Here is a 22,755-nt window from a genome sequence, read left to right as displayed (position 1 = left end):
AGGGTGGTCCTCCCCTGGGTGTCGGGGCGCTCCAGGCCGATGGCATGGCAGAGTGCCCGGGACGAGCCCCATGCGTCCCGGGCATTCGTCCCCCGGGCGCCCGGGGCTCCATCCAGGCTGACGGCATGGCAGAGTGCCCGGGTCGGGCTCCATGGTTTTCACGGTGGCCCTCCCCTGGGTGTCGGGCGGGGGGGGGCTCCAGGCCGACGGCATTGAAAAGTGCCCAGGACGGGCTCCATGCGTCCCTGACATTCGTCCCGGGACGGGAAAGGGACGGGGACGGGAGAGTCCAGGCGGCTTCACTTCCATGCCCGGCCATCTGATCGCCCAGATTCCCTCAGCCCTCTGGTCGCCCGGATCCCCTCGGGCATCTGGTCGCCCGCAACGCTTTCCTATGGGGCGACCAGATGGCCGAACTTCCCTGGAAGTCCAGATGAGGAGCCATTTGCCTCCCCGATGCCAGCCAGGGCTCCATGAGATCGGGCACATTTGTGCCCAGGGTCCCCTCTGTCACCTCGAGTGCACGGATTACAAGAAAGGGGGGTAATTTTCCTCCGGATTACTAGGGAGAGGGTCAGACAGACCTCCATGAGGTCTGGCGATTCTGAATCAGGGGAAGGCAGACCTGGGGCCTGCCTACTGGGGCCTCCTGGGGCCTGGGTACGCTCCCGCCTCTCATCCCCTTGCCGATGGTCCTTTTCCTCTGAGTTTGCTCAGGCACACCTCCGTGAGGCCCGGCGAAGCTGAGACGGGGAAGGCAGCACCCGGGGCCCGCCCGCCCGGGCTTCCAGGGGCCCGGGAATGCACCTTCCTTTCAGCCCCTCCGATGGTCCCTTTTCTCAGAGTTTTTTTCCCCTCAGTCAGACCTCCGTGAGGTCCGGCGATTCTAAATCAGGGGAAGGCAGGACCCGGGCCTGCCCGCCGGGGCCCCCAGGGGCCTGGGTATGCACATGCTGCTCAGCCCCTTGCCGATGGTCCTTTTTCCCCGAGTTTGCTCAGGCAGAGCTCCGTGAGGCCCGGCCATGTTGAGACGGGGGAAGGCAGCACCCGGGGCCCGCCCGCTGGGGGCCCCAGGGGCCCGGGCACACACCTGCCTCTCAGGCCCCTCCCCGATGGGCCTTTTTCTCCGAGCCTGCTTGCCCCGGTTGAGCGGGCAGGCGGGGGACGCCTAGCCAGCACCCCCCATCCCCGTGTGCAGGGTGGCCTGCCAGGGGATGACCCGGCCGTACTCTCCGATCGATTGGGCACTCTCGGTCCGTTTAGGGATACAAAAAACAAAAGAACATCTCCTCAATATTAGTGTAAAAAACAGCCGAACTCAAGGCAGCTTGAGATAATGCCCGGGGGGGGGGCCGGTTGGGGGGAAGATCCACATAATACGCCACAAGACAATTGCTCAGATTGGTGCACACTTCCTTGAAAGACGACGCAGTGGCCCCACTAGGAGCCGAACAAAAAGCTCCAATTCATGGTACAATGAGTCTTGCAGGGAGAAAAGGCGCAAGTACTAATATCTGCGGAAAAGGTGAAAAAAACACAATAGTAAAAATAGCGAGCATGGAGTACAACATATCACTAAAGCAAGCAAAACGTGATTGGGAAGAGGTACATTAGGAGGACATGAAAGTTTACTGTCCCAAGAGGGATTACGCCTACTTTTGGCCTCTAATCAAGGTGAGAAATAGGAGGGACAACATCCCAATCACGAGCCATATTGGTGATGAGGCCTGGTGGGATGACTTAGGATTTAAATTGGATGGAGGAAGAAGATAATCTTTCCACCTATCAAACAGGTTTTAGTAAAGGTGCCAGTACAGGAGTGTTTACATTACTTATTTTATATTGGAAAGTAGTCATAATTGTCATGGGAAGTCTTTACTTGCGTTCATTGAGCTTAAAACCAATTATGATTTAGTGCCGCGAGAGAAGCTATGGTCAGTGCTCCAGGAAATGGGCTTACCCTCATACCTTTTAAATATTTTAATATGCCTCCATGATCAAACCTATGCCCGAGTTAGATGGGGGCTCATGGGCAAAGTAAAGACAAGATACAGTTCAACAGGGGGTTTGCCAGGGCTATGTGATGGCTCCTACCCTCTTTTCACTTTATGTAAATGGAGTGGTTAGTTTTTTGAGCCAATTTAAAAAAAAAATTGCTCCAATTTTTGAAGGAGAAAAAGAAAATACCCTACTGTTGGCCGACGACACTATTTTAATATCGAAAACCCCAATGGGTCTCTGGGAACTCCTCACCCGCTTTCAATTTTTTCTGTACACAAAGGGGCCTAATGATAAACATCACAAAGACTAAGTTTATGGCTTTCAATCTGGGCAAACATTTTAATAACACTCTCACTAACAATGGTTTACCCCTTAGAGAGAGTCCATTCCTTTGATTATCTGGGTATTAGGTTATCGTATAAAATGCAATGGGGGACTCACATGAACAAAATGTTACTGAACCATAAGCGGGTGGTGGATGCCATTGGTAGGGACCAAAGGTTAACATCAATTAGACTGGTAGCTCCTTCACTAGTAGTCTATAAAGGTAAAGCTGTGAGGTCAAGAATTTATGGCGCTGAACTTTGGGGCTTCGAAAAAACTAATGAGATTGGACGATCAAAGAGTAAATTCTTTAGAGATCTGGTATCCGTCCCCACCAATACACCACTCAAGCCCATAGTCTCTGACATGGGCAGACACACTTTTAGCGAGGTGGATATACTTTGCCCTATTCTATACTGGATAAGACTAAGACGCACCTCAGAACTCCATAGCTATGCGACGGTCCTTTCTGAGCTAATTACCCTTGATAACAACAAAGGTGTTAAGTGGCTTAAAGATCTAAAGGAATTACTGACCAAGCTGGGCTTAGCCAAAGCTTGGGCCAAGCAGGTCACTCTGACTAAGAGAGAGTTAAAAAAGAATTACTGGAACTGGGTAAATCACCAGGTCTTACATAAACCAATGCTTGTCTGACTATTTGAAGAGTTCATCCAGCATAAATCAGTTTGATCCCTGGAACCTTATCTAGATTTTATAAGGAAACACAGAGACAGGGCACTATATATGCAGTTTACATTAGGGTCAGTAAGGCTAAATACCAAACTGGCAAAATGGGACCCAACAACCTCCAACCTATATAACTGCCCCTGCTGTGATGCACAACAAGAAACTGTAGACCATGTAGTCTTTGCTTGCCCAGCCTACAAGCAAGCAAGGGCCAAATGGATCAAGCCTATATGTATTATATTTGGGCACTAGAAACCTCCTTGATGCTCTACGAATCATGAGAAGTGACTCAAGTAGGTCCTCGCTACTATGTGGTGTTACAAAGTACCTGGGGTCTGCGTGGATTATCCGTATGAAGGCACAATTAAGGAGTAATGTGCAAATAAATACCATCTAATCTGTGGATCTGAGAGATAATTTACACATAGGAATTATTTGCAAAGTACTGAAGATTAACTGTTTTGTATGGGACATGTGGTTTAGCTAATCTGTAATTTTAAACCTAATGAGCAAATGCCAATTAAGATATTAAGCATAGATTTAGAGTGGACGGTATAGCCAGGTTTTTAAAACTTGTTTTTACTATATGAAATATTAATTTTATAATCTTTTATGTGACTGTGAAATGCTTTTATGATAATTGCTATTGAATAAAGCTTATTCAAAATGAATGGGGAGCATGGAAGAGTTCCTGACTAAGTGGCTCCCCGGCTGGCTACTTCCATAGTTGTTGTCCTATTATTTTGTTGTGGAAAGGGCACACAGGGCCATGATGCAGAAGTCGCCCCGGGAAGCCAGGCCAAGTCCTTTCACTGCAAAGATTTTGAATAAGCACAACAGAGACGTGATTTGAAAGCATCCCAGACAAAGAACACCTGATGTTCAACAACACTTGCATCCTCAGATGTCATGAGTACACAAGACTAGTCCAGAAGAAGCAACAGTAATTTATGGCAGACAAGGCCCAACTAGGTGAGCAGAAACTTCCCTATGCATTGCTGTATCTAGCCAAGCTGAGGGTGGTGTACCAATCCCGTATGCTATTCTTTGAGGCACCAGAAGTCTCCGTACACATGACAGGATTGCCCCGTACTTTGGAGTACAATGGCATTTTAAACAAGCATTTGCAATTCAATAGGTCTGGCATTTACGCAACTTTAAGCAATTGACATTGCAAATAAATGACTTTTATTTATGTTTTCTTTTTTAAAACATAAATAAAATGCATTGTCATTTACAATGCCACTAGCTTAAACTCGTGTAAATGTAAGACCTATTGCATTGCAAATGCTTTGACTGGTATGGCTCCCGCGGTTCCCCGCTGTGTGCCAAGCATACGTTGTATAAATTGATGTGAATACTGTAAGTGCTTGACTGGCTCACTCTGGAAGAGAACTGGGCCTTGTCGTGATAAATGAGGCTATTTAGACTGGAGGAGAGCGGTTCACGGGACACCCGAGGGGGCGCTGACCTCACTGATGAAGGCCGCCTGCGTGTACGTGTGTCGGCTCAAGGTGTCAGCTCAACACAGCTGGACGCTCTGAGGCAAAAAAGCTGATAAGTCAACAAAAGAGTGATTTCGAAACAAAGGCAGCTCTGAAAATGCTTTTTCATTTTGGAGGCGGCCTTACAGGAGTCATTAATGAACTTGGTGCGTGCAGGAATCGCTTAGGAGCAACTGATAGAAAGAGCAGGGGGATTTTCCGCTCTGCAACGAAAATGCAATTGCATCTGCCCAATGATCCTGTAGACAACTAGTAAGGGCCAGTCTTCAACGCCATCCTCTCCAAGCTGCCTCGTCAAACCCACAGCTCTCACCTAATTAATGCAGCACTTGGACCCAGTGTCTCGCCACTATGCTTTTCCTTGGCTTGTCGTAGGTCTCTATTGCATAGCTCGTCTTCAGGGCCGGACGTCGAGCTGTAACTCATAATCGGGTATCGGCTTGGTAGGCTTCTTCCTCAGCTGCTCATCAAGGGCTATGCCACGTACCCTCTTCTACTACGTGTGCTTTCCCTAGTTCCGGAAAGGACTCCGCACTGTAGTCTCAGCGTTGAGCTCCACGACTCAAAACTAAGGGAAAGTGAAAGAGCAGCGCACGCTGGAGGCAAGCCGTGACCGTGCACATCGGCGTGGCCTGCAGCTCGTGCCCAGTGGCGAGGCGTAGAACTCGGTGAAGAAGGAGAGATCGGTTATCGCTGTCCAAGATGACCAGTGGGTCTTTTTGTGAGTACATGCTGGCCCAGCCGAGGACCCAGAGGAGCCACAGCACACGCATCATTCTACCAGTAACAGCGCTGCAGGGACGGAAGAAGACCAGCCATAGAGAAGGAGGAGGGAGGGAAAGAAAAAGCACGCAATGTTTGTTGGTGAGGGAGAGGGGGGGTGGGTGGGGGTGGAGGGTGTGTGTGAGTGTGTATGTGTGTGTGTGTGTGTGCGTGTGTGTATGGGCACGCACATTCTACCATCAAAAAGGGTAATTTGGACTGGTCCTAGGTGCCCACTAGAATAGTGGACAGCATATGCCAGGCCAACGTATCACAGCAGCTACAGGAGTGCTGTGTGTTTTCTGCTTGGAGCAGCTGTAGCAGCACTGTGCTCTAACAATGGCTGTGAGGGCACTGTCCTTTACGGGATGGGGCAGCTGTGAGGGTGCCATTCCTCCCATTCCGTGAAGTAACAGTAGATGCTGTAGCACCCAGGATAATGTGCTGCATGGCCAAATAATTATAAGGTCCCAAAGGCACGACATATTGGCTATGCCAATGCTTTTTCACAGAGTGTTGGCGTGACGGGCAACACACAAAGATAAGAACAGAAAGAAGCATTTGACAAAGCCAACACAAGTGGTTTGCCTGTGATACCTAAGGTAACAATATCATTATTTCATGCATTGCAAGTTATGAAGTAGAAGATGGCAGTCACTTCACATTTGATATAATGGTTTTCAACAGCAAAATGTAAAAAAATGAATATGCAGTGACCCTGATAGTGTGGAGCTCTTTTGTAGGCCTGAGCATGAAATTCCACTTCGCTCATTGATTTTGCTGAGTTTTTCCCACTCCACGCTCCGCGTAGCACGCGGAGTTCTGAAAAACTCCGCAGAGCAGAGTTTTTACTTACTTGCGCTCACCAACAATAAGTTTGCAAGCGGGGAGAATTTTACCCCAGACCACCTCCCGGCGATATCTTTCAATGCCGGCAGTGTGGATGGTCGCTACCGCTTGCGTTGAGAAACCTTCCATTCGCACTGAGGAAGCTGCTGCCCTAGTAGAACATCAACTCGAGCAGCAGAAAGAAGCTGCACCGTCTTGCGCTGTGCGTGCACCTTTTGCACTGATTTTATAGCACGGGTCAAACACCAAGTTCTAAAAATCAGTGCGAATGGTGCAACGTAACGCACTCTGCTGCTTGCGTAAGTCCGCGCAGCACAGCAGAGTTTTTCAGTCATGCGGAACTCCACGAACTCCGCCCAGGCCTACTCATTAGCAGTTGCTAACATACAGCTGCAGCTGTCTGTAGCCAAACACTATGAATAGTGCACTGCTTGACCTGCTGCTTTTGCTCAGTTGGTGGCTCTGGGGACTCATACATTTAACTGCAGAGATCTGTGTTTGACTTCAGGGTCAAGGGTTCAAAGGCTGGTAAGTTGACTCAGCCTTTCATCTTTCTGTGGTTAATAAAAGGAGCACTATTGAGTTAGAGAACAATGAACATCTGTTTTTCAGTACCAATGTACTTTTCAGGGTGAAAATGTGCTTTACAATTCCTACTGCTACAACTGGGGAAAGTAGGGAATGTGACCTGAGCTCACCATGTAAATCACCAGTCCCCCCAGCAATACTGTAATAAGAGAGGAGTATTTTGAAAGATACATGGTTATTATGAAAGATGTGCTGGAGACTCACCCACAGTAACCTGAGTCCTACTTCATGTTAGCATTATATTTAAATGGACAGATTGTGTCCACCTTAAAAGAGTGAGAGGCTGGGTAGCTCCTATGTGAATTCAAAAGTGCAATCTGCAGTTTATTTACATTATTCTGCAGTAAATTGAGCCTTTGAGTAACCGTAACTGGACTGGGATGTGTAACCTGGAGATCACAAGCAGACCTGTGCAGCTGGCTCAGTCACCTTTAACTATACTTTAGGGATTAGAGCCTGCAGCTTGTAGGTTGCAGTGTATTATGTAGTAGGCACAGTAACAAGTTCAACAACCTTAATGTAATGGGGACATGAACTCACAGGAAGAGTAAACTTGACTCTGTGCATCAAGCAAATCAAGCCATTATGTGTCTGATTACGTGCCAGGCATGAATGTGGCATCTCCAGCAGGGGACTGGCCTAGTTAGTGAGATTCAGGGGGGGCTCAAATTTCCCAATTAAAAAAGCAGTCAGCTGCAGGGTGGACAGGTAAGATGATCAAGGCTTGTCGTGGGCTTTGCCCATGAGAAACAGCATCAGTACTGATTTGCTTGAACGCCTTAACCGCAGCGTTTTTTCGGCTGCGGTGCGGGCGTTCTAATTGCTGGACGGGGCTCCGTCGGCCGGTAGGCAGCACCAGCGAGGTAGTGGCCGACGGGAGCACAAAAGGGGTTAAGTGGGCCTCTGTCTGCAGTGTAACATTGGGCACAAAACGATGGGTTGGAATGCTTCTCCAAGCATTTGACACTCGTTACACTATTTGCAATTATTCATCCCATCACCTTTCGGTTGTTCGATTGTCAGTGATATACCTTAAAATCTCAGACTGGAGCATCATTCATAAGTCTACTACTGCCAAGCTATGTGAATTAAAAAAAAGTAGTATATTTGCACCCATTCAAGGTGTCCTTCTATAGGGATAGATTTCATATTTTGGTAAAGCAGTCACTATATATATATTTAAGATTGCAATCAAAAAAATTAACAAGTTAAAACCTCTTTGTGAAATGAGAGTGATGAGAAAAAAAGGACACAGATATAGCAAACTGGACTCAGAGCCCTTTGGCCCAACTGCCAAACGAAGAATGCATTTGAGGGGTGTTATACTCTAAAGACGCCTGTAGTAGCTACGCCCCTACCCATCCCACCTCGACCTGGTTGTTCTCCCTGGGAACTCATGACTACGGTCATGTACACCATAAAGGCCTTGAGTCCCTTCCCTGGGATCGCCTATTTTACATGTATGACCGCTTCATGCGCTCTTCTTCTTCTCTGCTACAAGAAGCCTTGATGGTAGTCTTGTCAAATTGCTGCATGTGGCGGAGCCCCATGTTTCTAGTCCTTGCATTTTGCAAATAATGTTATTAACTGAATGGCAACCCCATGTAATAGGCCTGATTCTGAAATAGAGGAGAACTTGAGAGCCTATTATTTGGATGGACAGAGCCAGAACTGAGACATGTGTCTGGCTTGGCCCCAAGAGTCTGTAAGAATACGGAGCCATGAAAAATTTTGCTACTTATATTGTGCAACAAACATAAAATAAAAATACGATGCAATCGCTTCAAAATTGAAAAGATGTATTTCTTACAAAAAAGATATATATTTTGTATTGAATTTTTTAAACCATAACCAAATGCAATCCACTTGCTTTGCGCCTACAGAGCATATTACGAGGTTCTTGTCTCTCATTAAATAGTAAAGTATTGATCTTTGTCGCTGATACATTAGCAAAAACGCTGCATCATTTCCACCACAGTGCATAGAAGCATAGCAAAACATACATTTTTTTTTTAAGTGAAAAAGTTTTTATTGTTTCATTTAATTAAAACCACAACAATACATCTTATAAAATCGGCTGCAAAACATACATACATATTATCATTATACATCCATTACTCACTGACATTTGAGATCGATTCTGCATGTGGGGGTTCATATATGTTTCCTCTGAATGCATTCCATGTACCCCCTATCCTAGACCACTTGTTGGGGCATCCTCTGTGCATATAGACCGCTCTTTCCGCCAACATTTTTTATTTCTTAAACATGCAGAAGCCTTTTAATTTTGTACATCAGATGATGTCAATGCATATAAACAAGTTTATTAAAACTGATAGTTTTTTTTTAAAATATTCATTGCTCAACCCGACAATGTCATTAGTGAACTAAGCAGCAAGTGAGTAGTCAAGTTCAAATTCAAGTTCAAGTTCAGAAATCTTTATTCGATGATTAAAAAACATCATAAAAGCACATATATACAGTTAAAAAATACAATTAAGTACAATATCTGAACTCAATCTAAAAATCGCTGATACAGATAAAAGGTAGAAACGAATTCTATCTTAAACATTGATTAACTCAGTCCTCTAGTGTTTCTCAGCCTTACTGAGACCTTAATGAAATTCATAATACAGCATAAAGTGCGCATATCGTTTGCTCTTTGTAGAAAGAGCAGGGCAGCTTCAGCATGACAGAATTTCACCTGTTTTCAGATATCTACCAAAAATTTCAGTCTAGGCGTCCTATAAAAAAGACATAAAAGTACAAAATGAAGGGTGTCCTGCGGAGACCGATTGTCGCAGCCGGAGGCACGCTTCTCCTCAATTGTTAAAGTGTGGCAGGGTATGCTCAGACGTGAGTACTTTGCTCACTTTGCCACTGGATTCAAGCAAGCCGGGCTGATGAAGGCTGAAATTGCCAGAAACTGGTCCTCGGTAGCTTGTTTCCGGTCCAGGGAAGGCATTGGCTTGGCAGTTCGGGCTGGACTGTTCCCATGAGGCACAGGGTCAGACTGATTTGCATATGGCCATGTCTGAACTGGGGTGGCAGAGTGGGCTAAAGAACGGTGATGGATTAAACCCAGATCTTTTGATTGGGTGTGAGTGTTTGATTGGTTCAGATGCTCCGTCCATTACCACCCCCTTTTGTACCGCTTTTGGCCGCCATAAGTGTGGCAGGGTATGCTCAGACGTGAGTCCCTTGCTCACTTTACCACTGGATTCAAGCAAGCCGGGCTGAAGACGGCTGGAATGCAAGAAACCGGTCCTCGGAAGTTTGTTTCCGGTCCAGGGAAGGCATTGGCTTGGCAGTTCGGGCTGGACTGTTCCCATGAGGCACAGGGTCAGACTGATTTGCATATGGCCATGTCTGAACTGGGGTGGCAGAGTGGGCTAAAGAACGGTGATGGATTAAACCCAGATCTTTTGATTGGGTGTGAGTGTTTGATTGGTTCAGATGCTCTGTCCATTACCACCCCCTTTTGTACCGCTTTTGGCCGCCATAAGTGTGGCAGGGTATGCTCAGACGTGAGTCCCTTGCTCACTTTACCACTGGATTCAAGCAAGCCGGGCTGAAGACGGCTGGAATGCAAGAAACCGGTCCTCAGAAGTTTGTTTCCGGTCCAGGGAAGGCATTGGCTTGGCAGTTCGGGCTGGACTGTTCCCATGAGGCACAGGGTCAGACTGATTTGCATATGGTCATGTCTGAACTGGGGTGGGAGAATGGGCTAAAGAATGGTGATGGATTAAACCCAGATCAGTTGACTGGGGGTGAGTGTTTGAATCGCTCAAACGCTCCGTCCATCATCCCCTTTTGTATCGCAATTGTTAAAGTAGTCATTTAAATGCTAAACGTGTCCTAGATTCTTATTATAGAAGGCACAACATTATAGATTATTAAATCAAGCATAAGATGTGGTTTTACAGCGCACAACTTGAAGTAGTTAGAGATGTGCCTATGTAGGATAATAAAGAAAAAGGAGGCTCCAAAATAAAAGATTTGTTTAGGATCACACAATTTGAAGAAGCAGGGAAGCAGGTATTGATTTAAGTTTATCTGGTTTCACATTTTGAAATTCAGTCTCCAGTTGCATATCTCTGGCGCCAATTCACATAAAAGGTTAATCTTTTGTCTTTTATTCTCGGGTCAAAACCAGATAAACACATAGATAGCAGACCCGACACAGGGCCCTGAGCCCAAATGCCAAGTAATTAATGCATTAATTTGGGAGGGTGTCACACCCCCAAACAACCCCCTTGAAGCTATGCCCTGATCTCCAGGCAGCAACTTCAGAACACTTTCTGGACCTGAGGACGAACTGAAGAGGACTGGACCTGCTGTCTTTGACCTGAGAGGAGCCATGAAGGACTGGACTGCTCTTCTTGTACTCAGGAGAAAGACGTAGTGGGTGCATAATCCCACTCTATGTTCATGGGATGGGAGAGTGCAACCTAGAATACACCCTCACACACTTTCACTCACTCATTCTTTTACGTCTAGTTACTGGTGAACGTGGGAGTGATGAGTAGGGGTGTGGAGAAAATCTGATGACGGAGTTTGTACGTGTGTCCACTAATTTCATCATATATATGGTTTTATTTGCTATTTATGGCATTGAGCACTGCTTTAAATGGACAAGTACTCTGCCCGGTACTGAGTACCTGCACTTCTTCCATTTGAAAGGGTGAGTAGGTGCACTTCTCCGCAGTGCTGCCAGTGCACTTCTCAGGAGCAAGCAGAATAACAGATACTGTAAATAGCGAGCACCTTCACTTCTATAGTTCCATTTAATGCACTGGCGTAGAAGCATATTCGAGTATATTGTTCAGAATTACTGAGAGATGAAAATGGCCCTTAAAATGACTGCACAAAATAGGTTTATCAAAGTATAAATAACGCACGTCCTGATACAGCGCTCTCTGTGCATGTGGGGCCCCTGCTCTATTGCCGGTAAGTCTCACAGACGTGGGAGGTAAGAAGTGTTCTTATGGGTCCTTCTGGTTCTGCTGTTAATTCCTTCTCTGCTGTTCAGTGAGTGGGTTTTAATGGAGCGGTCCCTTTAAAAGTCTACTTGAAAGACCTATGCTGCTCTGGTGGCAGCTCTGAGCACTGAGAATTAAAATATGAGAAAGATGCAATAACATACAACGTGGCTTGTTGGTCTAGGGGTATGATTCTTGCTTAGGGTGCGAGAGGTCCCGGGTTCAAATCCTGGACAAGCCCTGTTTTCTTTCTTATTTTTCTCATATTCAAATTTTTTAATTTTTATTTAATGCGTTTTAAATGAGGAAAAAGGTTTTTTTTTATCTTTCTGATGTGTTTTTCAGTGCCCCTATTTTAAAACAAAAATATTAAAATCAAAGGATGCCTCGTCCGGGATTTGAAACCAGGACCTCTCGCACCCAAAGCAAGAATCATACCCCTAGACCAACATGCCACTGAGAAGTTCATTTACCAATAGGGTTTACATGTGGGTACACGTAGAGCTCGTGTTCTATATTTTCGCAGCAGTTCTGCACATTGCACTGGAAGTGGCAAAAATTAGACCTTGTTGAGGGAAGATGGTTTAAGGCACACACAGTGACTTCTTTTAGAAAATGTCCACGTCCTTTTATTTCAAACGATTTACAACAAGAAGACATTAATTTAAAAAAAATGGATTACACTCATTTCCCTTGCACGAGGTTGTTTCAAATTTGTGAATAGAATATAGTAAGTTTGTTACATTTATAAGATGCAAAACAGAAGTATCTGATAATGAGCAGAGATGTCAACGAGCGGAAGCACGAGTGGGATCCGGCTGCACACAGACTGCACTTCCGATTATCACTCGTTGAAACGGGTGCACCGTGACAGACAGACAGGAGGTGGCGCTACGGAGACAACATTGAATATCGAAAAGGAGAGCAATTAGCGAATTCCAACCTTAAAGAGCTTGCAAAGATTATTTATACTAGGAGCGTTGGCCTTTAAGAACAAAAATAGAAATCATAGATTTAAAAAAAAGTTATATAAACGAACCGCCCGAACAGGGACTTGAACCCTGGACCCTCAGATCAAAAGCCTGATGCTCTACCGACTGAGCTATCCAGGATCGTTTCAAAATTTGCAGGCTTATGTTTATATATGGAATAAAAAATGGCGTCCCCACACTGCTGTTTTCATTGTTTCATAGTTTTCCTCTGTTTCCTGAGCCCTTCAGTATCAATCCAGACAGGATCCATCAGAGAGTTTAACACTCTGAGTGTCTCCCCCGCACTGTGCTCACCACGCATTCTGCCTGCAGAATGAAGGAGCTGTTTGCATGTCATCACATTCACATAACATTAGTGGAAGAGCTCGAGTGCTCCTATGTGCGACTGCTTGTGAGTAGAGTGTGCACATGCATAAGTGTGACTGCTCGTGAGTGGAGTGTGCATGTGTGCGACTGCTCGTGAGTGGAGTTTGCGCTTGAATTTGTGTAACTGCTTGTTGAATGGAGTGTGTGCGACTGCTCGTGAGTCGAGTGTGCATGTGTGTGACTGCTATTGAGTGAAGTTTGTGCTTGCAGGTGTGTGACTGCTTGTTGGAAATGGCCCTTTTTGCAGGGTTATCCCCAAATATTTTGATTTTTCCTCCTATTATTTCCTGACCTGTGTGCATTGGTTTTAGGACTATGGGCACTTAACCACTCCAAATCAGTGCTAAAGTGCATATGCTCTCTGTGTAAACTGTGTTATGGATTGGTTTTTTCATGATTGGCTATTTGATTCATGTGTCAGTCCCTAGTAAAGTGCACTGCGAGTGCCAGGGCATATAAATCAAATGCTGTTGGTGGGCTGCAGCACAGGATTGTGCCACCCACGCAAACAGCCTGTAAAGTGTAACTCTGGCCTGCCATTGCGTAGCCTGTCCACAGCCTAGGGCTGCCATGTCGAATTGGCAAGTGCACACACTTGCAAGTCCCTAAACCTTCCCTTTTCTACATGTAAGTCGACCCTGAGGTAGGTCCAATGTACCCCCATGGGCAGGGTGCACTGTATTGAAAGGTAGGACATGCGCTGGTGTGCGTGGCATGTCCTGATAGTGAATTTAATTTATTTTTATTTATTTTAAAAGTTTTATAGAGCGCGAACAAGATCCTTACGGATATCAGAGCTCTTTACATACAGAATGGGATAAAAAGGCAAGGAGTAATAATTAAAGAAAACATTTTGTGCAAAGATGAGCAAATGGTTACAAAAAAAGAAACAAGGTAAGGTAGCAACGGTGCATAGGTGGTCAATATACATAGTCATAGGAGGAAGAGTACTGAGTTACGAGATTACATTAGTCAAAGTTCAGGTAAATGTAGCTAATAGGAGAGATTTTACTTCTTTTTTGAAGGATGCCGAGGATGAGATAAGTCTGATTTCTGGAGGGAGGGCATTGCAGATCCTGGGAGCCATCCCTGAGAAGGAGCGTTTATAGGTTTTTTTCTTGTGAAATATCTGAGGTTTCAAAAGAAGATTGTCTGCACTTCTTGTCACTCTTGAGCCACCCGAGATTGTCAGTTTCTGAGCGAGGTAGCTGGGGGAGTTGTGGTGTATAGCCTTGTGGGTCATGCAGGCGATTTTCAGATGTATTCTAGCTTCGTAAGGCAGCCAGTTGAAAGATTTTAGATCAGGAGAAATGTGTGAAAGTTTTTTTGAGCCCGTGATTAGTCTGGCTGCAGCATTAATAGAGGCTTTTAATGGTGCGGTTGTCGATATGGGGAGACCACAGAGGGCAACACTTCCATAATCCACTGGAGGGATGACTAGGGCTTGGACTGCAGTTCTGAAGTCATTGGGAGGAAGGAAAGTGTTCAATTTCCGCAATGTGTTGATTTGGAAATTAGCTCCCTTCGTTGCATTGCTGATGTGATGATGCATATTGAGATTGCAGTCAAGGGTTATGCCTAAAGATTTCGCTGAGTCCACAATAGTAGGTTGAACGTTGAGTGCAATGAGATGGTTAAGCCAGGACTGAGTGAGGGGGACTTTGGTGGGAAGCACTATTAGGAGGAATTCCGTTTTTTGAGCGTTAAGTTTGAGGTGATTCTCTGCCAGCAAAGTCTGTATGTTCCTAAGCGTTGTGTTGAGTATTTTGATGTCATCAAGGGTGTGTATTTTAAGGTAGAGCTGGGTATTGTCTGCGTACATGTGAAATTGAACATTAGATGCTTGAAGTAGTGCGGTAAGTGGTTCCATGAGTAGATTGAACAGAGTAGGGGAGAGGGAGGATCCTTGAGGGACACCAAGTGTTACAGGAACTGGTGTGGACATAGTATTGTTAATCTTGAATTTCGCTGGGGACGTACTGAGGTAGTGCTTGATCCTTGTGTGCGCCACCCCATTGCTACAGCCTGGTCCTGCTGGATGGGAGATCGGGAGCGGAATGGCAGTGACCTGAAGAGCGACCAGGAGGCGCGCTACTGAGCGGAGGTACCCGTATACGATCCTTGGTGCTCCCCTGCGGCGGTCGCTGAGTGCCTGGTCTGCTGGCTCTGCTTAAGGACAGGATGTCGAAATCTACTCAGCCTAATAGTATCACACAGTATACAACCCAGCGTCTGCCGACGCATTGGATTACGCGGTAGACAGGTCTAGAGGAGTGCGTGGGTGTGCCGGCGGAGCCTTCCCGGGCGGAGTTGCTGAAGGCCATACAGGGCTCCCATTCTGCGCTGGAGCGGCAGATAGAGACTGTATCGCTTGATGTCAACCTCCTGCGAACGGATCTTCGCAAAGTGGCGGATAAGGTATCGGATGCAGAGGGTAACATTATCAAGTTACAAGGGAAGGTGGCTTCCCTCCAGAAGACAGTCACGCAACTCAACTCTACGATGCACGCAATGGAACGAAGAGCTGAGGAAGTGGAGGGTAGGGCGCGCCGCAGCAACATTAGAGTCTTGGGTGTGCCGGAGCGATTGGAGGCGGGGAATGCCGAGCGCTTCCTGGAGGTCTGGATTCGGACTCTGTGCCCGCATGGGCTATCAAATGTATTTGTCATCGAAAGGGCGCATAGGGCCATGGTCCCCCCCGCGGGCATTGATTGCGAAGATCCTGAACTATAAAGTCCGGGATTGCATTCTGAAGGCGGCGAGGGAGACGGAGTCTCTCACCATTGAGAACAGCCGCATATGCATCTATCCTGATTACACCCAACAGGTGCAAGAGCAGCGGAAGTCCTACCTGGGAGTCAAGCAGAAGCTCCGGGAGATGAAGCTCCAATATATGCTGTTATATCCGGCCAAGGTCAAGGTGATATCTCAGGGCCGGGCGCATTTCTTCGAATAGCCCACTGAGGTGTGGGAGTGGCAGGAGATACAGGGGTGAAGACATGCCCCCGGGAGAGCGAGGGGGGCCCCGTGAGACCTGGGGGAACCATCCCCAGAGACGACGATGCGGAAGGCGGAGACGTTGGGACCTTCCTTGGCGAGGGATGGTCCAGAGTCCTCGGGCGCATCCGCCCCTGGGGACGTGTTGGTTCCAGATACCCTGCAGGACATTGTGCCAGGTACAGACTCTACGGCTCCGGTGATCCCAGAGACTGGAATGTCTGAACTGCTGCCGGGGTCGGCATTGTCATACGGTACTGTTGGAGTGAAGAGTGTTGTGCTCTGCTTTGGGGGCTTTAGTGCTGGGCCTTGAGTTTGTATGAAGTACCTGGGAGCTGTGCTGTTCGAGCTTGAATGACGGAGTGGAGCGTAGGACCTGTATCCCGTTGGAACGACCTTATGTGGCGGTGTCTGTCTTTATTTTGGCTGGGGAGGGCCCTGCTTCGGGACTGATGCCGGCGGCCAAGCCCAGGTTCATTCCTGTACGACTGGGTCCCATGGGGAGCTAGAAGGAGGGGTGGGTGGTGTTTGGTTGGGGGTGTGTGTGTGTGTGTTGGATGGGACGAATAGGGTGGCTGTGTACGTCCTGGCACCAGCAGGGGGAGGGCAGGATAGCGTGTTTTGGTGTTGCTGTCATCTTGCTCGTGGGTGGGGGTGGGGGTAGATGTTATGGGGGGGTTGTGGGGTTGGGGGTGTTTTGGGGGTTGGTGGGGTTGGGAGGGGAAGTTGTTGCTGGCATCGAGAGTACTGAGTTTCTGGTTTTTGAATGGCTGATCAGATGGGCTAGGTCCCCCGGCCTGGATGCTGGTTGGGCCCGTGGGTGGCGGAACACGCTGTTTGTAATATATGGCCAGGTTGGGCGTGATCTCCTGTCATGGGGTTTAAATTCTTAACTTGGAACGTGCGTGGATTGGGCACTTGCACTAAAAGATACAGGGTCCTTTCATTCCTCCGACGCCATGGCGTCTCCATTGCGTGCCTCCAGGAGACCCACTTGAACGAAGAGGGTGCCCAGAAGCTGTCCAAAAAATGGCGGGCCAGATGTTTCATTCGTCCTACTCTACCTGTGACAGGGGGGTCCTAATCTGGGTGGCACCTGGGGTTCCCTGTGCCGTTCAGTATGTTGAGGCAGATGTCGAAGGCAGGTACTTGCTGCTGCGAATCAAGCTGGATGGTAGGGATTTCCTGCTCTTAAATTCCTATGCACCTAACGTTGATGATCCATGTTTCTTTTCCCATCTCCAGGACCTTATTGTCTCGGACTTGGAAACCCCCTTCGTTTGGTTTGGGGATTTTAATTGTCAAGTCATTATACTTTTATTCGACACATGTATCATAAAAAGTACAAACATATAATACACACATAATTATAAAACCAGTTCATTATTTACAAGAATACACAAAATACATATAAAAGTTATGTGGAAAAATTGACTTGATGAACGTTTTTTAAAATCTTGGTCCTAATAATCCAGGCACATGATAAAAACTTTGCAACCCCACAAATAGTAGCCATAGAAGAGGTGTTAGAGATAAGAATACGCAAAGCTGATTTATAATCTCTAACACCAAGGTTCTTTAGTACTGGTTTTAACCATTTCTTCCTAGCCGGGATGTATGCCTTGCAGGCAAAGAAAAAGTGGCCCAATGATTCTTCGGGATTTGTACAACCTGGACACTTTGTATCCTCTTCCCTCCTATTATTCCATCTAGACGTAAAGATTTTGAGGGGCAATGTTCCATATCTAAATTTAAGATATAAGGTCCTTTCCCGAGGAATCTGAATAAAATCCAAGAACAATTCCAGTTTTAAAGTGCATTTATGGGTCAAAAAAGTCTCGGTCAAATGTCCCAAATTTGGGTTCTGTAGCGCCCTGGCCTCTATCCAGTCCCAGTATAATTTTTTCACCACTTGTTTTGGTGGAGGGGATTGGGATACCCAAGCGTCACTTAAACCCACACTTGCTGCAAGATGTTTTAAGGCATTTAGCCACTTAATTTTGCCTGCAGTGTTTAATTTTAACAATTCGTCTAACACTAAGGCATAGTTAGCTAATTCGGGGGTCCTCCTCAAACGGACCCAGTATAAGAGGGGACGGAGCTGGAGAATGTCCCGGATAGACTTTCTACCCAGATCTAAGAATAGAGGTTTAAGTGGGGTAGAAGATGGAAGTGATACCAAGTCCCTCATAAACTTGTTCTCCGATAGAACATGGTCATTGGTATTCTCATTGCCCCATAGTTCCGAGCCATAGACAGCTGAGGCAATTGCTTTACCCTCATAAACTGATAAGGCAGGGGCAACTGGCCTACTCACAGAGAGACGTTGGTTTTTTTAAATAGTGCCGGAAACTCTTTTGAGATTTAAAATCATTTTACATATATGGGGTTCCCATTTCAAGTTGTTATTAATCCTAACACCGAGGTAATCAAACTCTTCGACCACCTCCAGAGGAGATCCATTCAAAGTCAAATGGATGTTCCTATATTTTCTCTTGGTGGTCATAACCATTAGTTTAGTTTTAGTTGTGTTTATTGTAAGTCCCCGTTCCTGACAAAAAACACTAAACTGATCAAGAAGGGTTTGAAGGCCTGTGGGGGTTTTTGATAACAGGAGGGTGTCGTCAGCAAAGAGGAGCGATGGCGTTTTCTCCCCAGCCACAATGGGGGCGTCTGCTGGTGTCTCTTGCAGATGTTTCACCACCCCATTTATAAAAAGGGAGAATAAAGTAGGGGCCATCACGCACCCCTGCCGCGCCCCTCTGTTAACAGGTATACTCTTAGTAAGTTGCCCCTGCGCCCCCCAACGTATCCTAGCATAGGTACCTTCATGGAGTTTAATAATAAAATTTAGCAGATAGGATGGGAAACCCATATCCAATAGGACATTCCAGAGTTTAACACGGGGTATTACATCAAAAGCAGTTTTTAAATCAATAAAAGCCAGGTAGAGGCTCCCTCTGGCTATTGACACTATTTTCCCAAAAACTAAAAATTAAAAATTGTGTGTTGGACCCGGATCTAGATCGGCATCCTCCTCGCTCTGGCACGAAACCACGTATGACGGCACGCCTAGGGGAAGTGATGCATAATTTGGGAGCGGTGGATGTGTGGCGTACAGCCATCCCACTCAGAGGCTCTTTACTTGTTACACCCCGACGCACGACACACATAGTAGACTGGACCGCGTCCTTGCGGCCAATACGCCCGCGTCTCTCTCCTTAATGGCATATAAATAGAACGAGTGTTTGTACCAGCTAAAGTCCAAACACCATGGAAATACAGGAGGGACCAACATAATTTTGCCCATGTATTATACTCCTGTGGCTGGAGGCAAATTCCCGCAGAATAGATGGCTCACTGTTAGTACACAGGGGCTTTGAGTGAGTTTTGACCAGGTGAGGAAAATCGTTTTTTTTTTTTTCTTTTTTTTTTTTTTTAAGTTCCACAAATGAAAGCTGTGCCTTTGTAAATCACCCCCTAGCAGTATCTGGGAGAACTATGGCCTCCTTAGTCATAGTGCATGTGAAGCATTGATGGCATGCTCGGTGGCATGTGCATAGGGGGGACAGGTTTGCTATGAAAGAAATCACTTATTTAGTGGAATGAGAATGTGGGGATGATTGTGTAACAATAATAAATGCATGGGGCTAGTGGCAGACTGTATGAAAGGAAGGGTTATTTGTATTTAAAGAATGTAAATCGAGAGAAGATTTCTGGTATCTAAAGTCCAAAGACAATAGAAACAGAGAAAGGACCGACATCATTATTCTATGACATAAAAGCCTTTGGCTGGGGAAATTTCAGCAGAACAGATGGCGCACTGTTACTTCACAGGGGCTTTGAGTGAGCTTCGACCAGGGGTCAAACCCCAGCTGGGGAAAATCGTTTTTTTTTTTTTTTTTTTTATTTTATTTCTAAATTCCACAAATGAAAGCTGTGCCTTTGTAAATCACCCCCTAGCAGTATCTGGGAGAACTATGGCCTCCTTAGTCATAGTGCATGTGAAGCATTGATGGCATGCTGGGTGGCATGAGCATAGGGGGGACAGGTTTGCTATGAAAGAAATCACTTATTTAGTGGAATGAGAATGTGGGGATGATTGTGTAACAATAATAAATGCATGGGGCTAGTGTCAGACTGTATGAAAGGAAGGGCTATTTGTATTTAAAGAATGTAAATCGAGAGAAGATTTCTGGTATCTAAAGTCCAAAGACAATAGAAACAGAGAAAGGACCGACATCATTATTCTATGACATAAAAGCCTTTGGCTGGGGAAATTTCAGCAGAACAGATGGCTCACTGTTACTTCACAGGGGGTTTGAGTGAGCTTCGACCAGGGTTCAAACCCCAGCTGGGGAAAATCATTTTTTTATTTTTTATTTCTAAATTCCACAAATGAAAGCTGTGCCTTTGTAAATCACCCCCTAGCAGTATCTGGGAGAACTATGGCCTCCTTAGTCATAGTGCATGTGAAGCATTGATGGCATGCTGGGTGGCATGTGCATAGGGGGGACAGGTTTGCTATGAAAGAAATCACTTATTTAGTGGAATGAGAATTTGGGGATGATTGTGTAACAATAATAAATGCATGGGGCTAGTGGCAGACTGTATGAAAGGAAGGGCTATTTGTATTTAAAGAATGTAAATCGAGAGAAGATTTCTGGTATCTGAAGTCCAAAGACAATAGAAATAGAGGAAGGACCGACATCATTATTCTATGACATACATGCATTTGGCTGAGGAAATTTCAGTAGAATAGATGGCTCACTGTTACTTCACAGGGGCTTTGAGTGAGTTTTGAACAGAGTTCAAACCCCACCTCGGGAAATTATTTTTTAATATTATTTTTATTGTTTTTAAACAATTTATTTATTTTAGCAGAGTGAAACATAGTCGTTTGGAAATGCTCAACTGATAATAATGAAAGACCAAGTAGAAAATCTATGGCATATGTCACATCACATGTGGCATATGCCACATGACAGAGTGACACGTGTCACATGCCAGACTTGGGCTCCAACCCCTTCTCGAGCCGCGGCCGCTTAGCTGACGGCCGCCATGTTCCTCCTGGCCACGTCAGGGGATTTATTTTCCTTTTCTGATTTCGTATCTCTTTGTACATCGTGAAATAAGACTTTGCATGTGAAACATGGTTTGCACTGAACTTTTGAATGCACCATTTTATGTGGATTTGGCCCAGGACATTTTATCTCTGCAATTTGGGACCTTCCACGTGCATTTACTCCACAGACATATGTCACAATTGCATGACATCATTTGAACCTATCAAATACAGTTTGCCAACTATGTACTGTAATGCTGACGGTCATAAACGATTCGTCTGCGTTTTTGCAAAATAGCACATTTGAGGAGAAACTGAAACCATTTTAATTTGTTTTGCAGGAAACATTTTCACTCAACAAGTCATGAGTTTGATTTATAATGAAGGTCACCGCAATGGAACAGAAAATATTATAAATATGGAAAGAATTCCATGGATAGAATTCGTCCTAAAGAATTGTGATTACGCCAAATCTCCTTCGCCACGGCTATTTTCCACCAATCTTCCTTATTTTTGGGTTCCTAAGCAGCTAAGACAGAAAAAAGGAAAGGTTTGTTACTTTAAAGTATATCTCAATTGTTCAGTACTTCCCGCCATGAGGGATATTTTATGAAAGGCGAGTAACATAGCCACTCGTTTGATTTCCTGGTTTTTTCTTTTTATGTGAAAAGCTTCCATATGTGCTTCTTATTCAGTTTGTCTAGTATGCTTAAATGGGAGAGAGCGAGTTATATTACAATAGGAACATGTGCCTTCTGCTGAGTGTTTTGCATTCATATATTATATAGTGAGTGACGTTGATTGAGATATATGAGTTATTTCCTTTGCTAAGGCATGTTTCCTGTGCCTTTGAAAAGTTTTAAGTTTTTGTGTACCCGTGTCAAGAGGGTGGAAAACGTTTGTTGAACTATTTCTCCGACAACTATCTTCTGTGTCCAATCTGTTTCTATGTTCTCTCATTCATGCTGGTAGTTTCCTGTGATGTGCTGGTGGTGTTTCCTGAATATTGTTTGCCCTCAGTTATGTAAGTGATCATGTAGCAGTTCTGTGTGGGTAACTGGCAAGACTAAGCTATTAATAAAAGGTTAATTAATATTTTTTATCCATTGTTACAAGCATTTTGGAACAAAGTGCTCCTGCTGGCTATTAGGGGGATATTTAGGTAGTTACAGGATAGTGCACTCCTCAGTGGTATACATTGTTTAGAAATTAATTAATTACCTATGTCCCAAAGGACTTCTAAACAGTCAGAAGTGCTTTGGCAGAGTTCTCTCCCTGCTTCTGCTCTCAGATTAATATGAGAGTCATCCAGGAGATACTCTTCAGCCAGTGGTGTTTGTGAAGGAGGCGGCAGGTGTCAAACATTGCTGGGGGTATGGAGGGAAAATCTGTGAAGATTGGATGCCGCTTTTTTGGAGCTCTGAACACAGTTCAAATGTGAGGCTGGGCTTGTCTAAGCCACAGGGGACACAGCTGGCTCACGAGGGCCTTGAACAATCAAGGGAGAGGACCTGCTCCCTGGGGTGTTGGACTTCATGGACCACTCTAATTATCTGTTGTCTCAGGCTCTCAGGAAAACAATTCTTGAACCTCTCAGGTTAACGCCTTCTTGGGTGACAGACAGTTCATCTTTGACA

At 45.6% G+C, this 22,755-nt stretch overlaps 1 protein-coding gene and 1 non-coding gene across 2 annotated transcripts in view; both read left to right on the top strand.

Annotated features, from left to right (window-relative positions):
* Nucleotides 1-22,755, top strand: part of LOC144763171 (amine sulfotransferase-like) — a 249,930-nt gene that overhangs the window by 129,806 nt on the left and 97,369 nt on the right. The window contains exon 4 of the mRNA XM_078648511.1: nt 21,460-21,668. Within this exon, the coding sequence (XP_078504637.1) occupies nt 21,460-21,668 (209 nt within the window). The remainder of the gene's footprint in view (nt 1-21,459; nt 21,669-22,755) is intronic.
* On the top strand, nt 11,868-11,939 carry TRNAP-AGG (transfer RNA proline (anticodon AGG)). Its single transcript has one exon. It is a non-coding gene; the product is annotated as a tRNA-Pro (tRNA).

Source organism: Lissotriton helveticus, chromosome 6 (assembly GCF_964261635.1).
Source record: "Lissotriton helveticus chromosome 6, aLisHel1.1, whole genome shotgun sequence".
Lineage (NCBI taxonomy): Eukaryota > Metazoa > Chordata > Amphibia > Caudata > Salamandridae > Lissotriton > Lissotriton helveticus.
Note: the sequence above shows the minus strand (reverse complement) of the source record. Positions and strands in the feature narration are given on the sequence as shown.